Below are 27,684 nucleotides of genomic sequence, written 5' to 3'. Positions count from 1 at the left end.
CAAATAACTAACAAGGTTATACTATCATCCTGGTTAAGAAAATATCAGGTTACAGTTTCAAAGAACACACATCAAAAGAAAAATGGTTGGTGGTAAAAGCTAGTATCGAGTCATTGCACAATCACCAAAACTGCTATAAAACAAGCAGCAACCAACACCTTTAAATATACATAAACTATTTAGAACCTCAACATAAACCCAAAGTTATACTGTTATTATCCTCATAGAAGAGGAAAAGTTAAAAACACAACTAAGTCAGTTGCCTGTCACAATCATCTAAATTTTATCTTACTCTAGAAAATCTGCTCTGCTATAAAATCATAATAGTGCAAACTACAATGTGTATGCTATTATAGAGAAATGGGGGAAAAATGTAAAGTTGCTTTTTTTGTTTTTGGGTCACACCCAGCAATGCTCAGGCTCTGCACTCAGGAATCACTCCTGTCAATGCTTGAGGACTATATGAGATGTCAGGGATCGAACCCATGTTGGTAACATGTAAGGCACTACCCACAGTTCTGGCGCCATAGTAAACAGTTTAAAAAGGCAAACAGCTTGCTCACTGTCTTTTTCTTTCTACTTTTAGAAAATAACTGAGTACTTGAACACGAGTTCAATCCCCAGCATCTCTGATATCCCTGAGAGCCACCAGGAAAGATCCCTGAGCAGTGCCAGGAATAAGCCTTGAGCACCACTGGACGTGGCCCAAAAATTATAAAAGTAATAAAATAAATAAAATTTTAATAAAAATAAATGGGTCTACCAAACTGTGCTCTATATTTCATAAAGGCAAATAGTTTGTAACATTTTATAGCCAATGAATGTAATATAAAAGTCAAAGCTCATCTCTCCATGGGAAGCTCCAGGTTTAATCCACAGCACTTCAAGAATCAACTCCCCAAACACTTCTAGGTGTGACTCCAAAATAAACAGATCTTTTAAAATAATTAGCTACATTTATTAGTACCACTATGATATTTCATTCCCCCCACCAGCTTTTTTTCTCTTCTAGTTTTTCTGAGACAAAGAAACCAGAAAGAAAACTGTTAAAACGTGTTCATTAATAACTGCCTAAGAGCTGCAAGGCTAGATTTTAATGTTATTTGGGGTCAGCTATTTCTGGAGTGCTGGCGTTTTATTCACTTTCAGATTTAAGACTAAATTCTGGAGCACTATGGTTACCTCATTTTCAGGAAATTTTTTTCCTCGGCTTTTTATTTTTCTTTCTTTTTTTGGTTACTTTTTTCTTTATTTAAACATCTTGATTACAAATATGATTGTGATTAGGTTTCAGTCATGTAAAGAACACCCCTCTTCACCAGTGCAACATTTCCACCACCAATGTCCCAAATCTCCCTCCATCCCACCCCACCCCCACCTATACTTCAGATAGGCTTTCCAGTTCCCTCATTCATTCACATGATTATGGTAGCTCTCTGTGTAGTTATTTCTATAACTGCACTCATCACTCTTTGTGGTGAGCTTCATGAAGTGAGCTGGAAGTTCCAGCCCTCCTCTCATTGTCTCTGAGTATTCTTGCAAAAATGACTTATTTTTCTTAAAACCCGTAGATGAGTGAGACTATTCTGCATCTCTCTCTCTCTCTCCCTCTGACTTATTTCACTCAGCATGATAGATTCCATGTACATCCATGTATAGGAAAATTTCATGACTTCATCATAGGGAAGAGATGGATGTCAAGAAGGCAATCCCATTCACATCAAATACCTTGGAGTCAACTTGACCAAAGACATGAAGGACCTATACAAAGAAAACTATAAAGCCCTGCTCCAAGAAATAAGAGAGGACACACAGAAATGGAAACACATACCCTGCTCATGGACTGGCAGAATCAACATCATTAAAATGGCAATACTCCCCAAAGCATTATATAGATTTAATGTGATCCCCTTAAAAATACCCATGACATTCTTCAAAGAAGTGGATCAAACACTTATGAAATTCATCAGGAAATTTTTAAGGAGGAATACTAATAAGGATACAATGCAATATAGAATCCATTCCTTATCAGCCAAAACTGTTATACAGAAAAACAGGTCTTGCCTAAAACAGCTGGCCATATACCCCATTTAGTAATAGCACTAAAGGTCTTGAAATTTGTGATTTCAAAAGCAGGAATCCTCTAATAAAGCTCAGAGTATAACTAAAACTCCAAAAGTGAACCCATCAGGAATTGTTCTATGTTTTTCATTTATATTTGTTGGGGGTAGAGGTGTAGGTAGTAACGACAGCCAAAAGCTCGTAAGTTAACACCACCACTTTTTAAAAACTGTCCAACTACTATGTCCAGGAAAAAAAAAAAAAAAAAAAAACACCAGAATTTTGGGAGATAAAACCCTCATTCACACCTCAAATCTCAGTAAATGTGACAGCAGGAATTTCCACAGCCAACCCTGAGAACCACCGTTTAAAAAAAAAAAAGCCCAATAATAAATACCTTACATAGAAGGTCAAACACAGACAGAATTAAACTTTAACCTCAGTAAGGGGTTTTAATTTCTTCAACTATCAGAGTTTCCAAACGGATAGAGCACATATCATGACTAAGAATAAGTCATGATCCCTGGTACCATATGTCCCAAGACCATCACCAACCAACCATAGGCCCACATCATAGAATTACAGGGAGTGGCCCCCAGAATCTCCAACACTAGAGGCTTTCTAGTAATCTGGTGGTAGTTATTCGAACCAGATTGACACATCAGTAGGTTAAATCATCATCCAAACTATTCTAATATGCACCCAACTCTCCACACACACCTTCTCTATCACCATAAGAATGTCTTGCATTCAGCTAATTCTGATTCAATTCTTGCATCATATATTCCCCAGAGTAATGCCACAGTTTATAAGTGGTCCTGGAGACCCCAAGTACAATTAGGGGTGACTGGGATAATACCCAGCACCCCAGGGCTCAAACACCATAGCATTCTTGGGCCCTTACAATGAGCCACGGATTCCATTAGCCAAGAATCTCTAATGGGTTACCTGAGCACATTTCCTCAAAATTAGAAGTAGTTTCTTCTATGACCCACCTATTCAATGTCATACTTTATTTACTGCAAAGTATTTTTATCTGTTCTCCTTTGAAAAGAATCAAACATCCAAAAGCATAATCATTTTGGTTTTATTTAAAAACATCTGGTCACTAAAAACAAACATACTATACACAAAATGAAACTAAACTTCTTACCATTAATACTACTAGTAAAGCTATCTGTGAAAACTGCTGATAAAAAACATCTTCATCTACCGGCTTATTAAGTTTAAGATGTTAAAAGAATTTTGAGTATTTAAACCTATGCTCACTACCTCAGATATTTTTTCAACAAGTTTAAAGCCCCATCTATTGTTTTGATGTTCTTAACTTATATGAGAAATATGTTAAGCTCAATGTACAACAAGATACTACAATCCCACCACTTAAAACTTATTAAATGATTGGTTTAGTGCTGGCTTTCAGTTAGCCTTACTTTGGAAACATTTATTTGCAAAGTGAAGTTCTAACAATTGCTATATAGAAAGATTAAAAAAACAAATGTTTAAAAAAAACTTTCACTGATTACAACTAATGATTAGTAGTGTTTTAAATTATTAAAGCTCTTCCAAAATAAACATCTCAAGAGTCCAAGATAGTTCAGTTTATATATGCTTATAAATACTAATAAACATGCTAAACAATTAAGTCTTAGAAAGAAGATAAAGACACACCTATTATTATGAAAATTCTCTTTGATTTTCTCATATTAATAGTTATGATTTAAAAAAAATACAAATTTAGAGGCCGGAGCAGTGTCGCAGAGCGGTAAGGCATCTGCCTTGCCAACGCTAGCCTAGGATGGACCGTGGTTCAATCCCCCAGTGTCCATATGATCCCCCAAGCCAGGAGCAATTTCTGAGCACAAAGCCAGGAGTAACCCCCGAGTGTCACTGGGTGTGGCCCCCCCCCCAAAAAAAAACCAAAAAAAAAGTAAATAAATAAAAAAGAAGTACAAATTTATAATTAATCTAGCTTAAAGACATGCTTTTCTCTATCTCAACTACTGATTGGGATTTTTATTGTAACAATTTATTATACCTTTACAATTAATTGAATACAGAAAAAATAGTTCTATACTCAAATTCATTTAATGTTACATTTTATTTTTGTCAAATCTAAAAAAACAAATAAAACTTACCTTTAGAGAATCAACTAAATCATCAACTAAAAAGAGACGTCTGAGTTCTTTTATTGCGCAGTTCACATGACCAAGAGTAGAATTACTGTATTTCTGAATCAATTCCTCAGATATAGCAACTTCTGAATCCAAAAATGCCCTAGCAAACAAAACACATATTTTCAATGATAATTAATTACCTTGAATGTATCTCAAATCAGCAATATGCATGCACATACAATCTTAATGTTTCTGTACAAAAGCATTCTGTACTTTCATGAAAATCAGCATTTATCAAGTTAAGCATAATGTGAAAATTAACAAAACATACTCCATTTGATATGCACTATCAGCTGACTAGCAAAAAAACAAGTATTTACTCTTTTCTTGTTTCTGTTTTGTTTTGTTTATTCCCTACATTCACTGGGGCTCTCTCCTGACGTGCTCAGGAGACCAATATGGTGCTCAAACCAAGGGTGGCAATATGCAAGGGAAGTGTCCTACCCACTATACTACTTCTCAGGCACCATAAGCATACACGTTAAAGCCAGACAGTCCTGAACTTGAATGAAAACTCTGCTACTTACTTGATTGTGTGACTTTTAAAAAGTGAATTAGTCCTCTCTTTACACCTCAACTTTATTACGTATGAAACTTATCCTGAAGATTCAATGAGTACTTAAGCAACACTGCAGTTTTTATTTTTCCAAGCTGACATTCTGTTTTCCTAATACAGATCCTATTTGTTTCTAAAAACTACATTCTCTGAGTCTAATCTCTAAGGGAAACTGTCCAATAAGTTGAGACCAAACTGCAAAACACCACCAAAAGCATTATGGCAACCTCACTAAAACCTAAGTTATTTTCCTAACTCAGATTTCCTCATCTGAATAAAATAGTTGTAGCTGTCCAACTAATAGGACAATTGTAATGGGAGGGTGGGCAGAAAGGGAGGCTGCAAGAACACAAGGAACTATTTACTGCAAAAAAAGAAAAAAAAATCTTGGCAGAGAGAACCAAATCTGAAGTGTCAAGCATTCTTTCCTATCTGTTAATAGTTGTTTCTTACACTGTCCCTCCTCGTCACTTCCCTGTATTGGAGACAGTGAAGTTCCAATTACCTGTATTGGATTGGATCCCTATCATTGGATACCAACTGCCTAAAAGAGAAATAAAAGTCCTCTTCGATAGCTCCTCTGCAATAAGCTTTGGAGGAGTGTCAGGACTGTTATACCTTTTTTTTTTTTAACCCCAAACGAATATTATCCATGGTTTCTTTGTATCTGTTTGTTTACAACTTGATTTCACCCAAGGCAAAGATTGTCTTACATGTAAACCTGGGTGGGACAGGCTCAGGACAACCTGAACTATCTGCCCTTACTCTGTCCTTACACTCCCTTGGGGTCGTCTCTGTACTCAATAAAAACGACAGTTCTGGCAGACACTTTAGTCTCCGTACAAGGTTAAAGATCGCCAGACTACAGGTGTTTCATTCTCAGCCTGTTTTGGAATATTTCATGCAGCAATTCTGCTTTAGATTCATTCACCGGGGCTTAGAGATACGGTGTATGGAGTGATTTTAAAATGCTCTAGCTTAGATGTTCTATATTTACAAGTTAGAATATTCGGTCTTCAAACCAATCTCTAGTCTGTCCTTATTAGCATCTTAATGTCTTTTCAGCCAATCACAGATTATTTTTGTTTGAGCTACAGTGTGCTATTTAGGTCACACTTGGGTAGGAATTAGGAGATCTGCTTTAACCCAGTTCTGAAATCTTGCAAAAAAGGCACTCAAGTGCCTGAAGTTTCTAGCAAGATAAAGGCAGAGAAACAAGACCACCCGAAATCCTTTCAGGTTCAAACATTCCATGATACTAATTCCAACTGTTTATTCAACCAGAGCCCACCTAAATTTCCAACCTCAATTTCAGTCACTTACTATGTTTCTACTAAAAATGAGTCACTAAGCTATAAATTTTTATCTTAATGCTTTTATTATGATTTTCTGTATATACTGCACTCTTCTCATGATGGTGATAGTAAATCATCAATTAGTAGGTTATCCTTGTCAAATTTAATATTCATACCTGACGGAAGGATCTTTTGGTATTTTCTTTCATGTATCTCCACTATGTTTTTTTTTTTTATATTATCAATAGTGTTTATTTTCTCTGGCCTGGAAATATGGGTATATAGTGATGTATTTCTTCCTAATACAGTATAAACCTGTTATAAACCAGGGATATATCTTTACCAGTATAGCTGCCAAATGAAAAACTGTCTAGAAAAATATAGAAGAGTGGCTGATGTAACTTTAGCTGACATTCTGCTTCTATTTATCACTGCTTTTATTCTTGCTGAACAAAACTCTTGGCCAAGAGGCACAAAAGCAGCATTCTCTCTATCAGTAACATTTCTTTCTTTTTTTTTTTTTTTTTGGTTTTTTGGGCCATACCTGTTTAACGCTCAGGGGTTGCTCCTGGCTATGCGCTCAGAAATCGCTCCTGGCTTGGGGGGACCATATGGGACGCCCGGGGATCGAACCACGGTCCATCCTACACTAGCGCTTGCAAGGCAGACACCTTACCTCTAGTGCCACCTTCCCAGCCCCACTATCAGTAACATTTCTACATGAATTCAACTGATAGTGCAATGACAGCAATGTACATCACTTTACTAGCTGACCATGACTCAGATATATAATATCCTCTTCACTTGTATGAATTAGAGAACTAGGAAAAACTGTATAGGAAGCTAAAACTGGCATTGTGGCTGTATTTATAGCAATTATAAAAGATCTTTGAACTTTGAATAAAATGTTAACAATTAAGATACAAATTCTCCCCCAAAATTGGTGTTGGAAGTCAGGCTATATATAAAATTGATATAATATTTAAAAGTGCTTTATATTGTTTATATTTTTAAATATTTCAATGTAACTTACTAAATATCATACTTTGGGCTAGAAAGACAGTACAGGGAAGAAAGCCTTGCATGTGGCCAATTCTGGTTTGATACCTGACATTGCATTAGATCAATCAGCCTGAACACTGCCAGGAGAGATTCCTAAGCAAAGCCTCTGCAAAAAAATAGTATTAAAAACCTAAAAACTCTACTTCATTAAGACTTATGGCATGATGTGACTCTGTCGTTTTGAAAATGAAAATAAGTTACTAAATTCCAACTTTGTATATGTGGGATTTTATATGTGGGATTTAAAAAAAATAAGAAACAGAAGAAGAATACCCAGAGACAATAGAGATATGGGCTGGAAGGTCCGGTCCATGCTAAGCTTATCACAAAGACTTGTAAGTACAATTAGAGAAATAACTACATTAACAACTACCATGACAATGATAGAGAAATACATGCCTGTCTCAAAGATAGGCAGGGGATGGGGGAGGAAGGAATTGGGGGAAAATGGTGGCAGGAAAGTTGTACTGGTAAAGGGGGTGTGCATTTTATGACTGAAACCCAATTACGAACATGTTTGTAACCATGGTTCTTAAATAAATAAATTCCAACTTTATTTTTCCACTCTGTAAAACAAAGTAATACAATTGTCATGAAATTATATTAAGTACGGGCCCGGAGAGATAGTACAGCGGCATTTGCCTTGCAAGCAGCCGATCCAGGACCAAAGGTGGTTGGTTCGAATCCCGGTGTCCCATAGGGTCCCCCGTGCCTGCCAGGAGCGATTTCTGAGCAGACAGCCAGGACTAACCCCTGAGCAACGCTGGGTGTGGCCCAAAAACCAAAAAAAAAAAAAAAAAAAAAAAAATTATATTAAGTACAAAAAAGACCAAATAAGAAGAAATTATATTAAGTACATAGGAGACCAAATCAATAAATGTTGATTCTTTTCTCCAAACTTAAGTGACAGCATCAAAAGAAATATCAGCAAACTATAAGAAGCCAAAGTGTTGATTCTTATAAAGTATAAAAATCAATCAACTGGGGCCCGGAGAGATAGCACAGTGGTGTTTGCCTTGCAAGCAGCCGATCCAGGACCAAAGGTGGTTGGTTCAAATCCCGGTGTCCCATATGGTCCCCCATGCCTGCCAGGAGCTATTTCTGAGCAGACAGCCAGGAGTAACCCCTGAGCACCACTGGGTGTGACCCAAAAAGCTAAAAAAAAAAAAAAAAAAAATCAATCAACTGAATTTTAACCATTAACTGATAACTGATATGAGTAGTTACATATTCATGTCTAAACAGATATTTCTTTTGCCAAATTTTTAAATGTTCACAAACTACATCAGGGGAAAGAAAACATCAGAAACAAGCAGAAAATTTCAAAGTAACAGTGCAACACAAAATGAACTGAGATCATTTTGGTCACCTTCTTAAAGAACTATGTCTTAAAATCAAGCAGAGTTAAAGTTAAATGTATAAAATAGACTAGGCAACTAGAAGCTAGAAAAACAGTATAAAAATGGTCCATAATCCTCCAATGGGTAAATAAGGAGACAAGACTAGGATATCAGTACTTCTTCCTATAATGAAGAGAGAAACCCTATGACCAAGAATACAATAAAAATGGTGGTATCTTGGACTAGAGAGATAGCATGGAGGTAAGGCGTTTGCCTTTCAAGCAGAAGGTCGATGGTTCGAATCCCAGCATCCCATATGGTCCTCTGAGCCTGCCAGGAGCGATTTCTGAGCAAAGAGCCAGGAGTAACCCCCGAGCGCTGCCAGGTATGACCAAAAAAAAAAAAAGTGGTGGTATCTGACAAAAATTAATCTGACACCATCTTAAAAGCTGAAGACGGTGCAGTGGTCCACTGTAAACAAAGTCAATCAGGTAATAAAGTCCAGCAGGGGTATGCAAACTTCTGGAAAAGACCCAGACATATTTTAAAGTCCATACTATCTCTGCCATTAGTACTTAAATCTCATACAACAGGGTGACAGCAGTTAAATGCCAAGTATAGTTGTGTTTCAAACCAAATTAGATTTGGCCCCATGCTGTTCTAGACATCTGGTCTGAACTGAAGAACTGGGGAAAACAACAAAATATCACTTTATGTGAGAATGAGACAACATAAGCATCAAAACTGGAAACTTAAAGCAAACTTAACAGGGTGTTAATGAAAGAAATAAACAAGTGAAAGAGAAAGGATTCATTTAAATTCATGGTTTGAGTTAGGATTGTCAAAGGCTGGGTGGGTACTAAGTTGGCAAGTTCCTGGTGTGATGCATATATCTGGAATTTAGATAGTGATTGATGGCACTATTCTAAATATTCTGTGAATCTATATACCTATATATATTAAAATCACTGGAATTTCCACATGTGAATTATATCTGTTTTTAAACAGAAGAGAAAAATAGCTGAGTCTGAACTAAAGGCAGAACACCTATCTCTAATTAGCAACTAATGCTGAAAAGTATGTGTAATAACGCAGAAAGATAAAGAGGCTGAAATAATGATGAGGCTAGATCAAGAAAAACATACACATGGAAAGCATAAAACATTAAAATTAAAGTATTAAACTTATTTTTAAAATCAGGTAACATAAAATAAGCATACAATTCCTCAATTTTTAACTGTGCAAAAATACAGTTTATATTTAAGTAAAAGTAGATAACTAAGTGTCTACCTCTACAAATATTCATAACAAATAATAGTTAAGACTAAAGATATAAAAGTAAACTTTCCTATCCTGAGCCTATCATTTTTACTATCTTTTTATTTGGTGGGAGAGTGGGGCAGGTTTACCCATACTCAATAGTGCTCAGGACTTCAGGGACCACTCCTGGTAGTACTTGGTAGACCATATGGGATATTGTGAATCAAACCAGATTTAGACATGAAAAGTAAGCACCCTCCTGGCTATACTATCACTACAGTCTTATATATATTATATAAGGCTTATATTATTCTTATATATATTATAAAAATATTGCAATTATCTTTAAGTGGGAAAAATAAAACATGCCTGCCTTGATCACATCAAGAAGCTTAATACTAATCCTGTTTACAGTGTTTTCCAAATGTCTCACCTGAATGGGTGGCCTTCATCTGATTTCTGGATAGCTTGGATCACGCCCTTATATATCCTAAAGCTGATCGTCACAGAGAGCAGTGCCAAGGCAATGTAGGCTGTTACACTCACAATGCTGAATACTGTCAGTGAAAGCAGCAGGAATAAGCTGGCACCAAACACCACTCCAGTCTTCTTAATGTCTCTCCAGTAGAGGAGGTCAACAACTGAAAATTTTAAAGAAATCTGAAATTAGAACATCATTTCATTCATTTTGAGTTAGTATATTTTTATTTGTTCTTTACAAGGCTAAAAAAGTTCCTACAGTAAAATCCAAACCGAAATGCAAATATTAAACTATATTTTAAACCTATGAGTTTAAGGCCTGATCTATTTCTACTTATCATGAAGTATTTTTCATTACAAATTTTCACAAGTAATAACTCTTACTCAGGACATGGTTAACTTCTAATCCAAAATAAAGTTTCTAAAATATCGTAAGAAATGTTACCTTTATACAACGCATATATATTCCAATAATAGGGGAAAAAAATCTTAGCCTCACTAAAATTCATCTGTGAAAAAAAGAAATCAGAAATAGAAAAAAATGTTGAGGGGCTGGAGCGGTGTCATGGAGTGGTAAGGCATCTGTCTGCCTTGCTGGTGCTAGCCTAGGACAGACCACAGTTCGATCCCCCAGCGTTCCATATGGTCTCCCAAGCCAGGAGTGATTTCTGAGCACATAGCCAGGAGTAACCCGAGTGTTACCAGATGTGGGCCCCCTCCACCCCCCAAAAAAAACAAAAAAAATGTTGAGAAATTAAAACTACTACAAACCATACACACATAAGTTCTACAGGTTTGCTTTGAAGAAATCTTTGAGAAATTTAACAAAATTATAACCTAGCCTAACTATTATTAAAAGAAGAATTTTCTACAAAAGGCAGAAAGAAAATGTAGATCAATGGATTTCAACTCTTACATCTACAGGCTGTCACTGGTCCGTATACTGGCAGAAAAGACATTGCTTAGGTTACCTAAAGAGCTATATGCTTCTAGCAATATATATTTAGAAATATAAATATATTATATATAATAAACAAATATCATATATATTATAGATATATAATGCTATAAAAATTTAATGTCAGCTAGAGAGATAGCATAGTGGGTAAAGCACTTGCCTTACACACAGCTTATCCAGGTCTACTAACATGGTTCTCTAGAGCCCACCAGGAGTGATTACTAAGTACAAAGCCAGGGATAAGCACTGAGCACAGCCTGGGTAAGGTCTCAAAAGTAATTTTTAAAAAACTGTATGTTGGGGCCGGTGAGGTGGCGCTAGAGGTAAGGTGTCTGCCTTGCAAGTGCTAGCCAAGGAAGGATCGTGGTTCGATCCCCCGGCATCCCATTCCCCCCAAGCCAGGGGCAATTTCGGAGTGATTAGCCAGGAGTAGCCCCTGAGCATCAAATGGGTGTGGCCCGAAAAACCAAAAATCCAAAACAAACAAAAAAACTGTATGTCAAAGAAAAACTAAATGCTATACTGTTATCTAATGTTTTATTATCAGAAAATAGTTAGGTAATATCCAACAGTAAATCTGCTCTGGACCTCTGGTCACAGGGCCTCTAGGGATGAAGTGAACATCAGCCTGTGATTTACAGATTGGATTTATGTATGACCCCGGGAGAATTCGGCAGTGTGCCCAAAGGGCTTGTGAATTTCTCTCAAGATTGTATAAAACTATGGAGATGGGGGAGGGCAATCATATAAAACAAATATTAGATCAGAATTTTAAATATCTAATTTTTAAGATAAATAACAGTAACAAAGTTAGTTCACATTTTGAGGGGTTGCTCTGATCTCGATCCCAAAGTGCATTAAGTATCCAAATTTTCCTTTAATGTGTAAGGGACATTTCTGAAAGGAAAACAATATAATTGAGCTGAAGAATGTTGCTCCTTATTATGAAGTCCTGAAAACAGATAACACACACATATCATATTGGTACGAATGAAGACACTTCTCACAGTGTCTGGTACACAGAAAGGACTCAACATTTATTGTTTCGGGAGTTTTTTTTACTCATTCACCAATGGATTTGCTTTAAATGCTACTAATTTAACTGTGAATATATGATTTACAGCATTGTTTTTAAACTCTAACTTCAACTATTTATTCATTTCCCCCATTTCACTCCTATCTATAAAACCACCTGTAACAGTTTTGCTCTATTCAATTAGGTTTCTACTATTGTACCAATCAATGTGCTATCACAACTAAGAAATTACCATAACTTAGTTGTCAAATAACATAAAAATATCACACTAACAGTAATGCTAATAGTTGTGACAATCAGCAAACAATCAACTATATGATACAGTTTAAGAAACTTGGATCTTGTAGAATAAAACCAAAGAACAGGGAAGAAATTTTTATTGGATGGGATGAGGTGGGGATAGAGGTGTTTGGGTCATACCCAGATGCTCGGGAGTTATTCTTGGCTCTGCACTGAGATCACTCCTGGCAATACTTGGAAGACCACATGGGATGCCAGAAATCAAACCCAGGTTGGTCACATGTGAAGCAAGTGCCTTACCTGATGTACTCTCTCCAAGAACAAAAGTTTAAGCCCCTAACTCTGAACACTCTTAAGATACATTAAAACAATATTTAACAGTCATAAAATAAAATAAATCTTAACACTGTCATGGTAATATAGAAGAGAAAATGGCCTTGAGGAAATTTAAAAAAGACAGTGAAGAAATAAAAATAATATTTGTACAATTTTGCTTGTAAACTACACATTATTATCACCTTCAATTATTAAAGCCCATGTAAGGCAGATTTTATATTAGAAAATGAGACCTTGGGGCCGGAGTGATGGTGTGAGCGGTGCCTTGTGCGCGCTAACCTAGGTTGCACATGCTAACCTAGGACAGACTGCGGTTCAATCCCCCGGAGTTCCATATGGTCCCCCAAGCCAGGAGCGACTTCTGAGCGCATAGCCAGGAGTAACCACTGAGCATCGCTGCATGTGGCCCAAACCAAACAAACAAAAGAAACCTAGACATTATAACTGAACCCAAATCACACAAAAACTCAAATATGATGCCACAATGAAAACTCAACACATTCTAAGTGTTCACAATATTACATATTTGCACAAACAATAAAATAATCAAAGTGCAGACAGGAGTCATGAAGGTAATAAGAAAGCCTAAATAAAATTAACACTTAGCAGTAAGAGTGCAAATTTTAATGATTATCTCAGCTACAGTTGAATCAAAAAGGAGAAAATAATTTTATTTCATATGGTTGGCAGAAGTTCCCTATTGTAGTAAACTGCAATCATCAAGTAAACATTGTGTAAAAAATATGAATCTGGTTAAATAAAATTAGTGTATCTATTTAAAAATAATTAAGAATAGTGACGTAGAACTATATGAAACATGTCCAAAATAAATTAAAATAAAAAGATATAGATAACCTCATTTTAAATAAATTATGCATTTATTAAAAGAGAGTAGGGTTTAGAAGTAAGTTTAACTTCTCTATTCCCTTCTATGCTATCTGAAATCATGGCACTTTCGAAGTGTAAGTAAGAATTATCATACTTAGGAAAAATACAGCCCTTTATATTCCTTTTTGATGCTACTAAAGAATTTTATTAGATGTGTTTAGTTTTCCCTGTAGACTTTCCAAACAAACAAACAAAAAAAACTACTGTATTTGCCAGCGTATAAGATGACAGGGCATATTTTGCAGTTAATATAGGTTTAGGCCTATATTCATTGTATCAGACAGAATGTTCCTGTGCTGCATGTGTTCCTGTGCTCATGTACCACAGTGAGCCAATCACAACAAGCAAAGGTTCAAAGGTTATACTGTAATAGACTTCCTCTCTGACTCTGGCCAATCTGAGCAGGCTTTTTACAGTGTAGATTCAGGTCCAGAACATTGTCTAATTTTCATGCATAAAAAGCCTGCTTGGATTGGCTCAGTTAGAGAGGCGGTCCGAGCAGCCTTGCAGTGATTGGTGCAGGATCGAGTTGGAAAATTCGTTTTGTGGCAATATTCAGACAATTTTCGTTTAGTGGCATATTGAAACATTTTTCGGAATATATTACCCCCGGATTTTCGGTTGACTTTGTTTCAAAAGTCGTCTTATACGCCGGAAAATAAGGTACATGGTCTCTTAGCTTAGCAACTATCTGGGGGACATGGGAGATAGTTCGGTGGCTAAAGAAGTGCCTTAGAAGTGTGAGTCCATGAATTTAATTACTAACACTTCATGCACTGAGTACGATCTTGGCAGCTCTTCTATATGTGATCCCAGTGGTGTCTGAACACAACTGGAGAGTGTGATCCCTGATGAGCACCGCAACTAAAGACCAGCACCCTTGTCTTGAACTGAGGAAGAAGCATATGAGTACCACACCAATCCCTCTTGCAACCAGACTGTGCAATAAATCTAGCAAGCACATGTGCAAGAACTCAAAGTATAAGAACCCCAGCAACCACCAAAACCATAATCTAGCACAATAATCAAGCCTGTGTGAGATCCCCATTCCCAATCACTGTAACACCAACAGAGGGGAGGGAAATAGGGGAAATAAATATGTAGATCTGGTTAAAAATTAAAATTCTAGTAAGATGACTAATGTTCTTTGTTAAATCTATTTTTTTCTGAAGCTGATGACAGAACAGTCATGTTTAAATTCAGCAAAACTCAGTGATTGCAGTCTGAAATAAACTGAACTACAAGCCTTAATCTACTTCTTTCCACGTATCATTTCATTCTTTAGTTTTTGTCAATAAAAGGAAGAATTCTGTGCTGGGTCGGCTGTGTGCAAGGCAAATGCCCTACCACTATGCTATCACTCTGGCCCCTAAAGAATTCTGATAATGACTTCTGTAAACTGCTAAGAACTATGTGAAAATATGTAACTGTTTACATTAAATACTGAAAGCAGATCTAAGAGCTTTGTCTAAAGAATGCCCTAATTGGGGCTGGAGAGATAGCACAGTAGTAAGGTGTTTGCCTTGCATGCTCCAGACACAGGAGGGACCCAGTTCGATTCCCAGAACCCCATATGGTCCCCAGAATCTGCCAGGAGCGATTTCTAAGGGCAGAGCAAGGAGTGCCCCAGGGTGTGGCCCCACAACAATACAAAACAAACAAAAAAAGGATGCCCTGATAGCAGTACCTTAGAGCACTAAAAGAGAAGAAAATGAAGGAGAGATGAGAGGAATACAAGATTGGTTCAATATATAAAAATCAATCAATATAATAGAAAGGAAATATAGATAAAAGCACATAATAATTACAACAGACACAAAAGGGGCATCTTATTAAAACCTTCATCATAAAAATTCAACAAATGGGGCCGAAGAGATAGCACAGTGGTAGGGTGTTTGCCTTGCAAGCAGCCAACCCAGGACCAAAAGTGGTTCAAATTCCATCATCCCACATGGTCCCCTGTGCCTGTCAGGATCTATTTCTGAGTAGATAGCCAGGAGTAAGCCCTGAGCACCACTGCATGTGGCCCTAAAACAAAAAAACAAAAACAAAAACAAAAATTCAACAAATGGAATAAAAGGGAATGTCCCTCAAACTGTTGAGTATCACAAACTAACATAACTAACATCATTCTTAATGATGGAAAACTAAGAGCTTTTTCCTTAAGACCATGAACTATATATCTAATCTTGTTGCCTTGCATGCAATCAACCCAGGATGGATGGTGGTTCAAGTCCCAGCATCTCATATGGTCCCCCAAGCCTGACAGGAGTGATTTCTGAGCGCAGAGCCAGGGATAACACTTGAGTACTGCCAGGTGTGACCCAGTGACCCAAAAATCAAAAATAATAAAGATACCTCAATGTAAAAAAAAAAAGATATTAAACATTTGCAATTAATAGTTAAATGACCATGTATTTAGAAAAGCCTAAGGAATCCATTTTTTTAAGCTACTAAAACTAATAAATAAATTCAGGAAGGTTAAAAAATATGAGAAACCTAGATATAAATTAAGAAAATAATTACAAAGCTGGAGATCTGGCTCAATAGTAGGATAACTGCCTAGTATCTATGAGACCCTGACTTCAATTTTTAGCACCTAGCACCTATTAAATACTAGCCAACAATATATAAAGTACCAGTAGCACTTTATAAAAAAAAAATCCAACCCCATCAAAAAATGAGAGAAGATAAGAAACTTCCTCAAAGATGGCATATAAATAGCCAAAAGGTATTTGAGAAAATGTTCTGCATCATTATTCATCAGGAAAATATAAGTCAAAACAATGAGATCACCTCACACCAGAGACTGACACACATAAAAAAAGGACAAAAACAACCATGTTGGCATGGATACATGGGAAAAGATTCCTTCATCCATGGCTGGTGGAAATGTCAACTTGTCCAGTCTTTTTGGAAAATAATGTGGATACTCCTCCAAAAACTAGGAATTGACCTTCTATATGATCCAGTAATTCCACTTCTTGGTATACCCCCCAAAAAAAACCCCAATGCAGAATAACTTTTGCATTTTATACTTATGTAGCACTATTAACAATAGGCAAAATCTGGAAACAACCCAAGTTTCTAAGAACAGGTGAGTGGGTAAAGAAACTGGCAATATATACACAATGGAATACTAACCATATACCTGGCCATAAGAAAAGATGAAATAATGCAATTTTCTATGTGAATAGAGCTGAGTATATCGAGCTGAGTGAAATGAGGCAAATGGACAAAAAAATTTATCTATCTCTCTTATATGCAGAATATAAAGAAACATAGGAGTTGAGTAACAAATGCCCAAAGCAATAAAAATGAAAAGCAGGAGAATTGCTTCTTCTTTAGTTGGAAACATGCTGTGTGAAGGAGGGGAAGAGGAAGAAAGATTGACAGCACATTTTGACAGTGGTTGGAGGGAACGGGTCATATAGCAGGAAGGGTGCTGAAAACTAGTAAATTGTATACATAAAACTATATCAATAAAAAAAAACGATATCAATAACAGAATTGTACGACACAGGGCCTAAAAGAGAGAAGGGTGGGGGCGGGGGTATTCCTAACATAGAAGCAGGCTGGGGGGGGGGTTAGGAGGAAAACGAGGGTAGGGGTGGAGGGAAGTAGACACCAGTAGATTCCTGTGAAGGGATTGTTGTTAGAACATTGTATGCCTGGAACTTAATCATGAAGAAACTTTGTACATTAAAATCAAAAGAAATAATTTTTTTAAAAAGCAAGCAGAAAAAGATTGTACTTAGAATAGCATAAAAATGAAAGAGTAACAAAGTTAGAAAAGTAAAAGACAGAATTATGAACATCATTGACAGAAACGAAAAGCAGGAACTGTGGATATAGTGCAAAGGGCTAGAGCATGTGCTCTATAACGGGAAGCCCTAGCCCCAAGCCTGGCATGGAAACACTACAGATTGACATTCCCAAGTACAATAGCCCCTGAGCAGCACTAAAACAATCCAAGTTTCTGAATTAAAAGGCAGCATAGTTAGGATAGTAATATTTTTAGAACTGATTCACAGTGCAGTTTCCATCAAAAACCTTGCTTCCTTTTAGCAAGAATTCATAAGCCAATTGCAGAATTCAGATGGAAATGCAAGTGATGGGAAAAGTCAAAATAATCTCTAACAAGGGGCCAGACCAGTGGCTAGCGCTAGCCTAGGATGGACTGCAGTTCGATCCCTTTGTGTTCCATATGGTCCCACAAGCAGGAGTGATTTCTGAACTCATAGCCAGGAGTAACCCCTGAGCATCACTGGGTGTGGCCCCCCCCCCAAAAAAAACCCCTATCAAAACCAGAATTGGAAAATTACCCATTCACTTTTTCATAACTCTCTATAAAGCTACAGTAATAGTTACATAATGACAGCACAACAGTTATATAAGGATAGACTGGGATCAATGAAATATAATTCAGAATTAAGAAACAAATCCTTACATTTTATAGTCAATTGATTTCAGTAAGGTTGCTAAAATTATTCAGTGAGGGAAATAACAGTTGGCTGTATTTTAAAACATGTCAACAACAAATCAATGGGCCACATCATAAAATTTAAACCAGATTCCAGGGTCCGGAGAGATAGCATGGAGATAGGGCATTTGCCTTGCATGCAGAAGGACAGTGGTTCAAATCCCAGTATCCCATATGGTCCCCCCCGAGCCTGCAAGGGGCGATTTCTGAGCGTAGAGCCAGGAGTAACTCCTAAGAGCTGTCAGGTGTGACCAAAGGAAAACAAAAAAGAATTAAACCAGATTCCTACCTTATACCACATACCAAAAAAAAAAAAAATCAAAATGGAGCAAGATCTAAAGAACTTGAAACATAAAACTTGTAGGAAAAATAGGTAGCTTCTTCATGACTTATCAGGAACTGGCAATAATTTCTTATATGTCACATCAAAAGGGGAAGCTTAGAAAACTAGAAAAATTAAACCTCGTTAAACATGAAAGCTGCTTTAAAGGGCATTATTAAGTTTAAAAAAAAGCCACAGAATAAGGGGCCGGAGAGATAGCATGGAGGTAAGGCGTTTGCCTTTCATGCAGGAGGTCATCGGTTTGAATCCCGGCGCCCCATATGGTCCCCCGTGCCTGCCAGGAGCAATTTCTGAGCCTGGAGCCAGGAATAACCCCTGAGCACTGCCGGGAGTGACCCAAAAACCACAAAAGAAAAAAAAAAAAGCCACAGAATAAGAAAATATTCAAATCACCTCATATGAATTTATATTCCAAATACATAAAAAACTGACAACTCAATATAGTGATAAATAATTCATTAAAATATTATTTGAAGCATTTAAATAGCCATTTGTCCAAATATATGCAAGAGGTCAGTGAGTAAGAAACATTTGTTTGCTAGAGCAATGCAGTCAAAAATCACAATCAGAGGCCAGAGCAGTGGTGCAAGCGGTAAGATGTCTGCCTTGCCTGTGTTAGCCTAGCATGGACGATGGTTCAATCCCCCAGGGTCCCATATGGTTTCCCACCCCCCCAAGCCAGGAGCGATTTCTGAGCGCATAGCCAGGAATAACCACTGTATGTCACCGGGTGTGGCCCAAAAACCAAAAACAAACAAAAAAATTTAAGTAAAAGATCCCAGACCCAAAAGACTATTTTTGGTTTTTTGGTCACGCCAAGTGGCACTCAGGGGTTACTCCTGGCATGTGCTCAGAAATCGCTCCTGGCTTGGGGGACCATATGGAATGCCGGGGGATCGAACCATGGTCCGTCCTAGGCTAGCGTGCACAAGGCAGATAAATGCCTTACTGCTTGAGCCACCACTTTGAACCCAAAAGACCATATTTTATATAAATTCTGTTTATATAAAATATCTAGAATAGGCATTACTTTTATAGTGATTACCAAAGGCTGAGCTAAGAGCAGATGAGGAACTAGTAGTGTTAATGAGTATGGATAGATCTGTAAGGGTAATGAAAAAACATATATATTATAAAGTATTTAAGAACTGCAGTGCTCTTGATTGTAGGTTTCTCTGTAATCATCTTATTGATTCTATTTATGAATGAAAAGTTGTGATTTTTTTTAAGTTTTGGGGTCATTCTCCGTGATACTCAAGGGTTTCTCTTGGTTCTATATGCTTTGGAATCACTCATGGCAGTACACAGAGGACCATGTGGAATGATGGGATTGACCCTGGGTTGGCTGCTTGCAAGGCCAGTTCCCTACCCACTATTCTATCTCTCCAACTCTCTATGAATAAGGAGTTCTATGGCCCCTTTATTCGTGAAACCAAAATAAGAAAAATAGTTTGCACAGGAAAAGCTTAACTTTCCATGGCTCCTTAGTATTCCTTCTGTACTATATGTGTGTGTGTGTGTGTGTGTGTGTGTGTGTGTGTACTATATTATATATATATTAATGATTCAAGGTAAACTGCTCTGGCTTCAACTTTACTCTTCTACAGAAAGTTCATAAAATATTCTTTTAAAGATGTGAGGCTAATTTAATTTAAAATTTAAAATATTTACATACTTTTTGCTTGTTACCCACTTCTACTTTAAAAATATGAAAACTCAGGGCCGGTGAGGTGGCACTAGAGGTAAGGTGTCTGCCTTGCAAGCGCTAGCCAAGGAAGGACTGCCGTTCGATCCCCCGGCGTCCCATATGGTCCCCCCAAGCCAGGGGCAATTTCTAAGCGCTTAGCCAGGAGTAACACCTGAGCATCAAACGGGTATGGCCCGAAAAAACAAAAACCAAAACAAAAACAAACAAACAAACAAACAAACAAAATATATATATGAAAACTCTCATTCTGTTTCATATGCAGAGCAGTTTCATTATCAAATTACTAATTTAAAGTAATTCAGTATACTGCAATTCCGTATACTTCAAAATAAAAACTTCTGGCCCAATGCAGAATTAGAAGGGTTTTGGTAATTATTAAACTGCCATCCGCCTGCCATAAACTCTAATGGCTAAAAATAGTGCCAGCATGAATGCCATACTAGCAAGACCTTATCCAATTACACCTAACCTCATAACAAATTCTTACTGAAGCTCTTCGTTGCATTTCCTTAAGTCAAGTTTCAATTTTAAAAATCCTTTCTGTAGAAGAAAAAAGTCAAACTTGCTAGTCCTAAAATACTAAGGACAGTAAATGGCTGGTAATAAAGTACCTACTACCTAAACAAAAGCAAATACCGGTATCAAGTTCTTTTTAATAAAGTTAGTAATAGAGGCAGTGAACTTGGAAATAAACAGACACAAATATTAACATAAACAATCTTCTTTGTTTCCAACTTCCAGGAAAAGTGACTAGAATTCATAGATGATCACTTGGTACCAAACAGATAGAACTTTTATGTCCTCAAAATAAGATTCATTAACTTGGCTAGTAAATGATAGGAAAGGCATCAGAAAAAAAGATCTGGGCAGAAAGGAAGCATAACTTCCAGCAAACACATAAGAGGAGCTTGAGTTGTTTCTTCCTTCATAAACCATTAGTATGAGCCTGACTAGATTATTTGACTTAGTTTCCATGGGTATAAAATTAGCAGAAAAAAAATGATACCTACCAAAGAAGTCAGTTAAAGCTGAAAAATGTAATATGAACCAGATATGTGAACAAAGAACTAAATAAAGGTAATGACTCAGGAAATATAATCAGGCAACCAAAAATCAAATGTAATGTTTAACTAAATTTTTGTTTTCCTTGGGTGAATTCAACTTTCAAAACATTCCTAATCTTCAGCTACTATTCAAAGCAAAGCAAGTTCAATTTCCAAAGTTTCAGGTTGATAAAATGATATTACTACAGAATATCACAACCAAAAATACCTGCCCAGCCAGCATGTTTCTCAGCTATCTCCTCACTCAATTTCAACCACCACACATATCAGGAAAATTTACTCAGAACTAGCATAAATTCTAATTATATTTTCTATAATTTTAGTAGATTCTCTTATTCTATGGCACTATTCAATCTTTATATATATTATCACTAATTAAACCTATTACTTGCATTTATATGAGGCAATTGGAGTTAAGGATTAAATTCTGAAGGGTTGCAGATTAAAATTCCTATCTCATCATTAAGGCCCCAATCTTTCCATCATACCACATTCTGTATCATTTTATATTTAAAGGAATTTATCATCACTGAAGCTTGCTTCAAGCACTCAAAGATTGCTAAATGTTTTCATCTTAATTTTAAATCATCTGAAAATCTGTCACCATGAGCAAAGTTTTATATAACAGTGAAATAATAGGAGTGAAATCTTGTTCCTTATAATTTTAAGTCACAGGCCTGAAAAAATAATACAAGAAAGAGAGGAGACTGCTTGCAAGATGACCATAGTTGTTGGGTTCAGATCACTCTGATGTCCCACACATGTGGACTACCATCCTGGCAGCTCTGCTGAGTCCCAAACCCACAAAAAGGTTTTGGTTTTGTTTTAGTTTAATTTAGTAGTTTAGTTTAATTTATAGCTTAGATTAGATTTTGGAGTCACATCCAGCAGTGCTCGGATTACTCCTGGACCCACAAAAAGGTTTCTATTTAATTTAGTTTAGTTTAGGTTAGGTTAGGTTTAGTTTAGTTTAGACTTTGGAGTCACATTCAGCAGTGCTCGATTACTCCTGGCTCTGAGCTTAGAAATCACTCCTGGTGGTACTTGGGGATCGAACAAGGGTCAGCCGTATGCAAAGCAAATGTCCTTCCCTCTCGTGCTATTACACCAGCCCCACACAGAAGTTTCTAAAAAATAAATTGTAAATTTTATTTGAAGAAGTTATTTAAGTTGTCCCACCACTTCAAAAACTAAAATTAAAAATAGCTATGTTGGGGCTGGAAGTAGGGCATTTGCCTTGCATGCAGAAGGACAGTGATTCAAATGCCGACATATTCAAATGCCTGCCAGGAGCAATTTCTGAGCATAGAGCCAGGAGTAACCCCTGAGCACTGCCGGGTGTAACCCAAAAACAAACAAAACAACCATAACAACAAAAAAATATCTAAGTTTATATCATATTTTATAATGCTATAGAGTATATATTAATATTTGTTATTTTGTAATTATTAATGTATTATTCATTGAGTCTTCCTAATAGTGTATGATTTTTCTAAAATTAATGTTATGTGATTTAAAACCTATTAGGTTTTAAATAGAATATCTTGGGGCTGGAGAGATAGCATGGAGGTACAGCATTTGCCTTGCATGCAAAAGGACGGTGGTTCGAACGCCAGCATTACATATGGTCCCCCGAGCCTGTCAGGAGCAATTTCTGAGCAGAGAGTCAGGAGTAACCCCTGAGCACTGCCGGGTGTGACCCAAAAACCAACCCCCCCCCAAAAAAAGAATGTCTGATCTCAAAAGAGAATCACTAAGAAAGTCAACAGAAACTAACAATTTTTGTATAAGGACATTATGAAAGATCCACTATGAAATTCAACTATGACACATCTTTGTACTAACAAAGAATGGTGTGACAAAAGTTACACACATTCAGTTCCAAAACTCAGTTCATCTTCTTTCTATTCAAAGAACTCATAATTTAAATATAAGTTTTGTTAAAAACTGAAAAGGTTTTTGAGGAGGGAGCATTATTAAAGCAGTGCTCAGAGGGGCCAGAGATCACTCCTGGTAATACTCAGTCAACCAAGCAAGTTAGGATAAAGTGCTAGTCAGGACAGACCTGCAGTTTTTGGGACTAGAAACAACTAAGATATACAACAAAGAACTATACATTTTCCATTTATACAGAAAATGGAAATTTAAAAAATGTACAGTTTGAGAGAAAACATTTCTAAATTTCAGTGCCCAACTGAGTTAATAAATTTGCAGGAGCATCATTTATATCTAATAGTAGCTCTTAAATTGAATTTTAATTTATTTACGTAAGCTGCTTTGTATTTAAGTAAATGATAGGTAAAATAGGCAATAAAGTATTTGAAAGACAAATAGTAGTTTAGCATCAGTACCTTACAAATGCCTAGGCAATGGTTATATTTAAAACACACACACACACAAACAAAAAATGTTGAAAGACAACAGAATATACATTTTACACATATACCAGAGAGTGAGAGTAACATTATCCATGAACAAAGAAGAGAAACAGAAAATTTGATCCCACTCCAAAGATCTCACAAGAGCAACACCAGCTAAATTAAATTTAATAACATTCTTTAGTTTAAATTCTAGGAAGAGATGGATCAAATGAGTAACCAAAAAAGAAATCCAAGTGATTGCTAGAGAACAAATATAATCCTGACTGCTTCAACACCTTTCTTCCATTCAAGCACGTAATCCAATCCCCAAGAGCAAAGAGAAATTACAGTCCTGGCCCAGAGATTTACCACTAAGCTTAACATTTTTCAATGCTAACCAACCAATCACAACAACCTCTCTTTCATAACTTTGTAAGATACACTCATTCTTTTACATACAGATGCCATGATTCAAAAGATGAGTAGAATGTAAAAACATTGGTCATTCTAGCATCTATATTTTTCTACCTTTAACCATTCAAGTATAAATATAAATTGTAATATAAAAATAAAGGCACCTGCTAACAGCTATATAGCTCTAATGAATTTAGTTTTATATTTTTCCTACCTGTTTTTAAAATAAAGTTAAAATAAGTTATTAATAAAATGTTTTGTTTGAATTTCTAAGTTACAGAATGGCTTTTTAAGAAAGGCTAAACTTGGGGATTTCTTTTATGAAGCTGAACAGAAAAGCCTTCGAACTAACTTTAGAGATATGCAGAATCAGTGATTGTACCCTCAAGAAAATTATGATGGAAAAAGAACCCATATGTGTATGTATATATATGTATACATATATACACATATGTGTATACACTCTGTAACTGAAAGAGATAGGAATCTAATCCAGTGAGGAATATTGGATTATTTCTAGGTGAGGTTTTCCAATGTGACTAGGGTAAAATAAAATGGGGAGGGGCATTTGAATTGAGAAAAAAACAGCAGCAAAACAAATAGCATGCATGTTTAAGAAATTAGCCTTTCAATATGAAGAGAGAAATCTATGAGAAACGGAATTATTAAAAACAAAGTAAAAGACTTAGTGCTGTGACTAGACTCACACTTCTGGGGCTAATCTGGGGCTAGGGATATGGCTCCATGGTAAATTCCAGGATCTCAGTTGAATTACTGGCACCAGAAATAAAAAGTGTATGAGTATGGGGGGGGGGGGGGGGAATCCTAAGTCAAAAAAAGAGAACCAATATCACCATCTCTGCTCTAATTACTACTTATACACAGGATTTTAAGCCATATTAGGACAAAATATTTGCTAATTTACTTTTTTAACATTAACCTGGTTTTCATTAGATAATGAAACTACTTCAAATTGACCCCAAAATAGCTATTTTTAGGAAGGGTTATAAACATTGGAAATATCTAGAAATACTATTTAATCATAGCTAGTGTTCAGGAAGGCACCCCACACATTGCTCAAAGTAACAATTTACACAACCTTTCTGAGGCACTTATGAAACATGAAACTACCTAAATTCAGAATTTTGTAAATATTCATAAGAAAAGTTTTGCATTCTGGGGCTGGGAAGGTGGCGCTAGAGGTAAGGTGTCTGCCTTGCAAGCGCTAGCCAAGGAAGGACCGCAGTTCAATCCCCCAGTGTCCCATATGGTCCCCCCAAGCCAGGGGCAATTTCTGAGTGCTTAGCCATGAGTAACCCTTGAGCATCAAACGGGTGTGGCTTGAAAACCCAAAAAAAAAAGTTTTGCATTCAATTATATTCATTTGAGCATTACTCATGCCTACAAAATTTCTAACTTTAATATTTAATTATATCAGATGAATACATGCTTAGAATACTAGTAGTTAAAATGATAAAATATATTTAAAAAGGAATGTCCCCATTTAGTAGATAAAAATGAACACAGAACAAAATGTTGACCACTTCCCCCAACACACACACACACACACACACACACACACACACACACACACACACACACCACTATAAATAACAGCAAAACCTTTGTGTTTATAAAAGGCAGATTTCTAAAAAACACTTTTTTCTGAAAAGGGAGTAGTAAGCCAGTAAGTCTGGGAACCTCTGGTATAAAATGTATATATACTAGCTTTTAGTTAAGTTTAGGATCGAAAGTAAGTGCCTTCCTCCAGCCAGTAGATTCCACAATAAGTTAATGGTACCTGTTCCCTTCTTGGGCATGTTTTGGCATCCAGGGTTTATTAAAGGTATTTCAATCTGTTAGACCCAGGTCTCTTCCAAAATGACAATGTGTGTACGACTATGCACATATACTCAGTAACGTTCACTTTACAAATAAATTGGGTATGGTTCATCAAAATTAAAGTTTAAGGGGCCAGAGAGACAGCACAGTGGTAGGGCATTTGCCTTGCAGACAGCTAACCCTGGAGGGACCCAGTTTGATTCCGGCATCCCATATGGTCCCCCAGCCTGCCAGGGGTGATTTCTGAGTGCAGAGCCAGGAGTGACCCCTGAACGCCGCTGGGTGTGGCCCAGAAATAAACAAAGTTCAAGATGCCTATAAAGGGCAGGAGCAATGAATAGGGTGTTTGCTCTAACATCACTTCAAATTTGAAATTTCTTTTTTTTGGGCCACACCCGGTGACGCTCAGGGGTTACTCCTGGCTATGCGCTCAGAAGTCGCTCCTGGGTTGGGGGGACCATATGGGACGCCGGGGGATCGAACCGCGGTCCGTCCTAGGCTAGCGCAGGTAAGGCAGGCACCTTACCTTTAGCGCCACCGCCCGGCCCCTGTTTTTTATTTTTTTTTTTTTTCAAATTTGAAATTTCTAAAGCCATTCTTGGCATTGTTTCTATTTTAGTTCTATTTCTACTGATAATAAAGTGCTAGAATTGCCAATATTTCACAATGATTAAAATTTCACGTTGTCCTTAAGAGTTCCTTCTTAACCAGAGGCCTAAAAATCTATGTCAGGTGTCAAGTATTCCTTGTTATTCTCAGATCTGTTACTTGATTTTTCTCTGTTTCAGGCCACTTTCAAGCACTACTTGCTTTAGAGAGTTTAAACCCAACTATATTATCCTAAATGTTGTATTGAAATTTATCTTATAAAAATCCAAACCTGGACTTTCAAATTTGCTACCATTTTATCAGTGACTACTCCTATTCTTTTATGATAAAATCCAAATGCCATTCACTAGTCTTTATAACCTAGCCTAAGTATCTTTTTATAAGACCAGAGAACCTCAAAACCAGACTCTAGGATTTATAAAAATGCGGAAATGAAGCTCATAAAGGGCATCTTATTGAAGCCAAAACTAAAATATGCTGGAAAAGAAATGTGAAACCCTATATCAATGTCTATATTTGCCATATTAAAAAATAAAGCCCATGTTGTAACAGAATGCTTAGCATACACATTCCAAGGCCTTGACCCTGTAAATCCTGATTTTGTAGTCTGATTTTTTTTTAAAAAAATCTCGAGATTTTAAGAAACCTGAGCTAGATCTTTAAAATCTTCTATATTCTTTGACCATACCATTCATATCTTTCAATTACCATCCTGTCTGTAAATAGTCTATTCTGTGTAGAAAAAGCACTAATCATTGTCTCAATTATTCCTTGTTAATGTTACATCTTTCTAACCCTCAAATCTATTCAATGCTTTCTAATAATGTTCAATTTTTTTTCATTTCACATTTCTTTATATATATAAATAAATCTTTAAGCACCATGATTACAAGCATGTTTGTAGTTGGGTTTCAGTTATAAACAGAATACCCCCCCTTCACCAGTGCAACATTCCCACCACCATTGTCCCAAATCTCCCTCCTCCCCACCCCACTCCCCCACCTGTACTCTAGACAGGTTTTCCAGTTCCCTCATTCATTCACATGGTTATGATAGTTCTCAGTGTAGTTATTTCTCTAACTGCACTCACCACTCTTTGTGGTGAGCTTCATGAAGTAAGCTGGAAGTTCCAGCCCTCCTCTGTCTCTGAGGATTGTTGCAAAAATGGCTTT

The 27,684-nt window shown here is 36.6% G+C and overlaps 1 protein-coding gene across 5 annotated transcripts in view; it reads right to left on the bottom strand.

Annotated features, from left to right (window-relative positions):
• Positions 1–27,684, bottom strand: part of RTN4 (reticulon 4) — a 71,253-nt gene that overhangs the window by 5,448 nt on the left and 38,121 nt on the right. For all 5 annotated transcript variants that reach the window (XM_049784764.1, XM_049784766.1, XM_049784763.1 and 2 more), the window contains 2 exons: positions 10,185–10,392; positions 4,200–4,338 (listed from right to left, as the gene is read on the bottom strand). In XM_049784764.1, coding sequence (XP_049640721.1) covers positions 4,200–4,338; positions 10,185–10,392 — 347 coding nt within the window. The remainder of the gene's footprint in view (positions 1–4,199; positions 4,339–10,184; positions 10,393–27,684) is intronic.

The sequence above is a fragment of the Suncus etruscus genome, chromosome 12 (genome assembly GCF_024139225.1).
Source record: "Suncus etruscus isolate mSunEtr1 chromosome 12, mSunEtr1.pri.cur, whole genome shotgun sequence".
NCBI classification, from domain to species: Eukaryota; Metazoa; Chordata; class Mammalia; order Eulipotyphla; family Soricidae; genus Suncus; species Suncus etruscus.
Note: the sequence above shows the minus strand (reverse complement) of the source record. Positions and strands in the feature narration are given on the sequence as shown.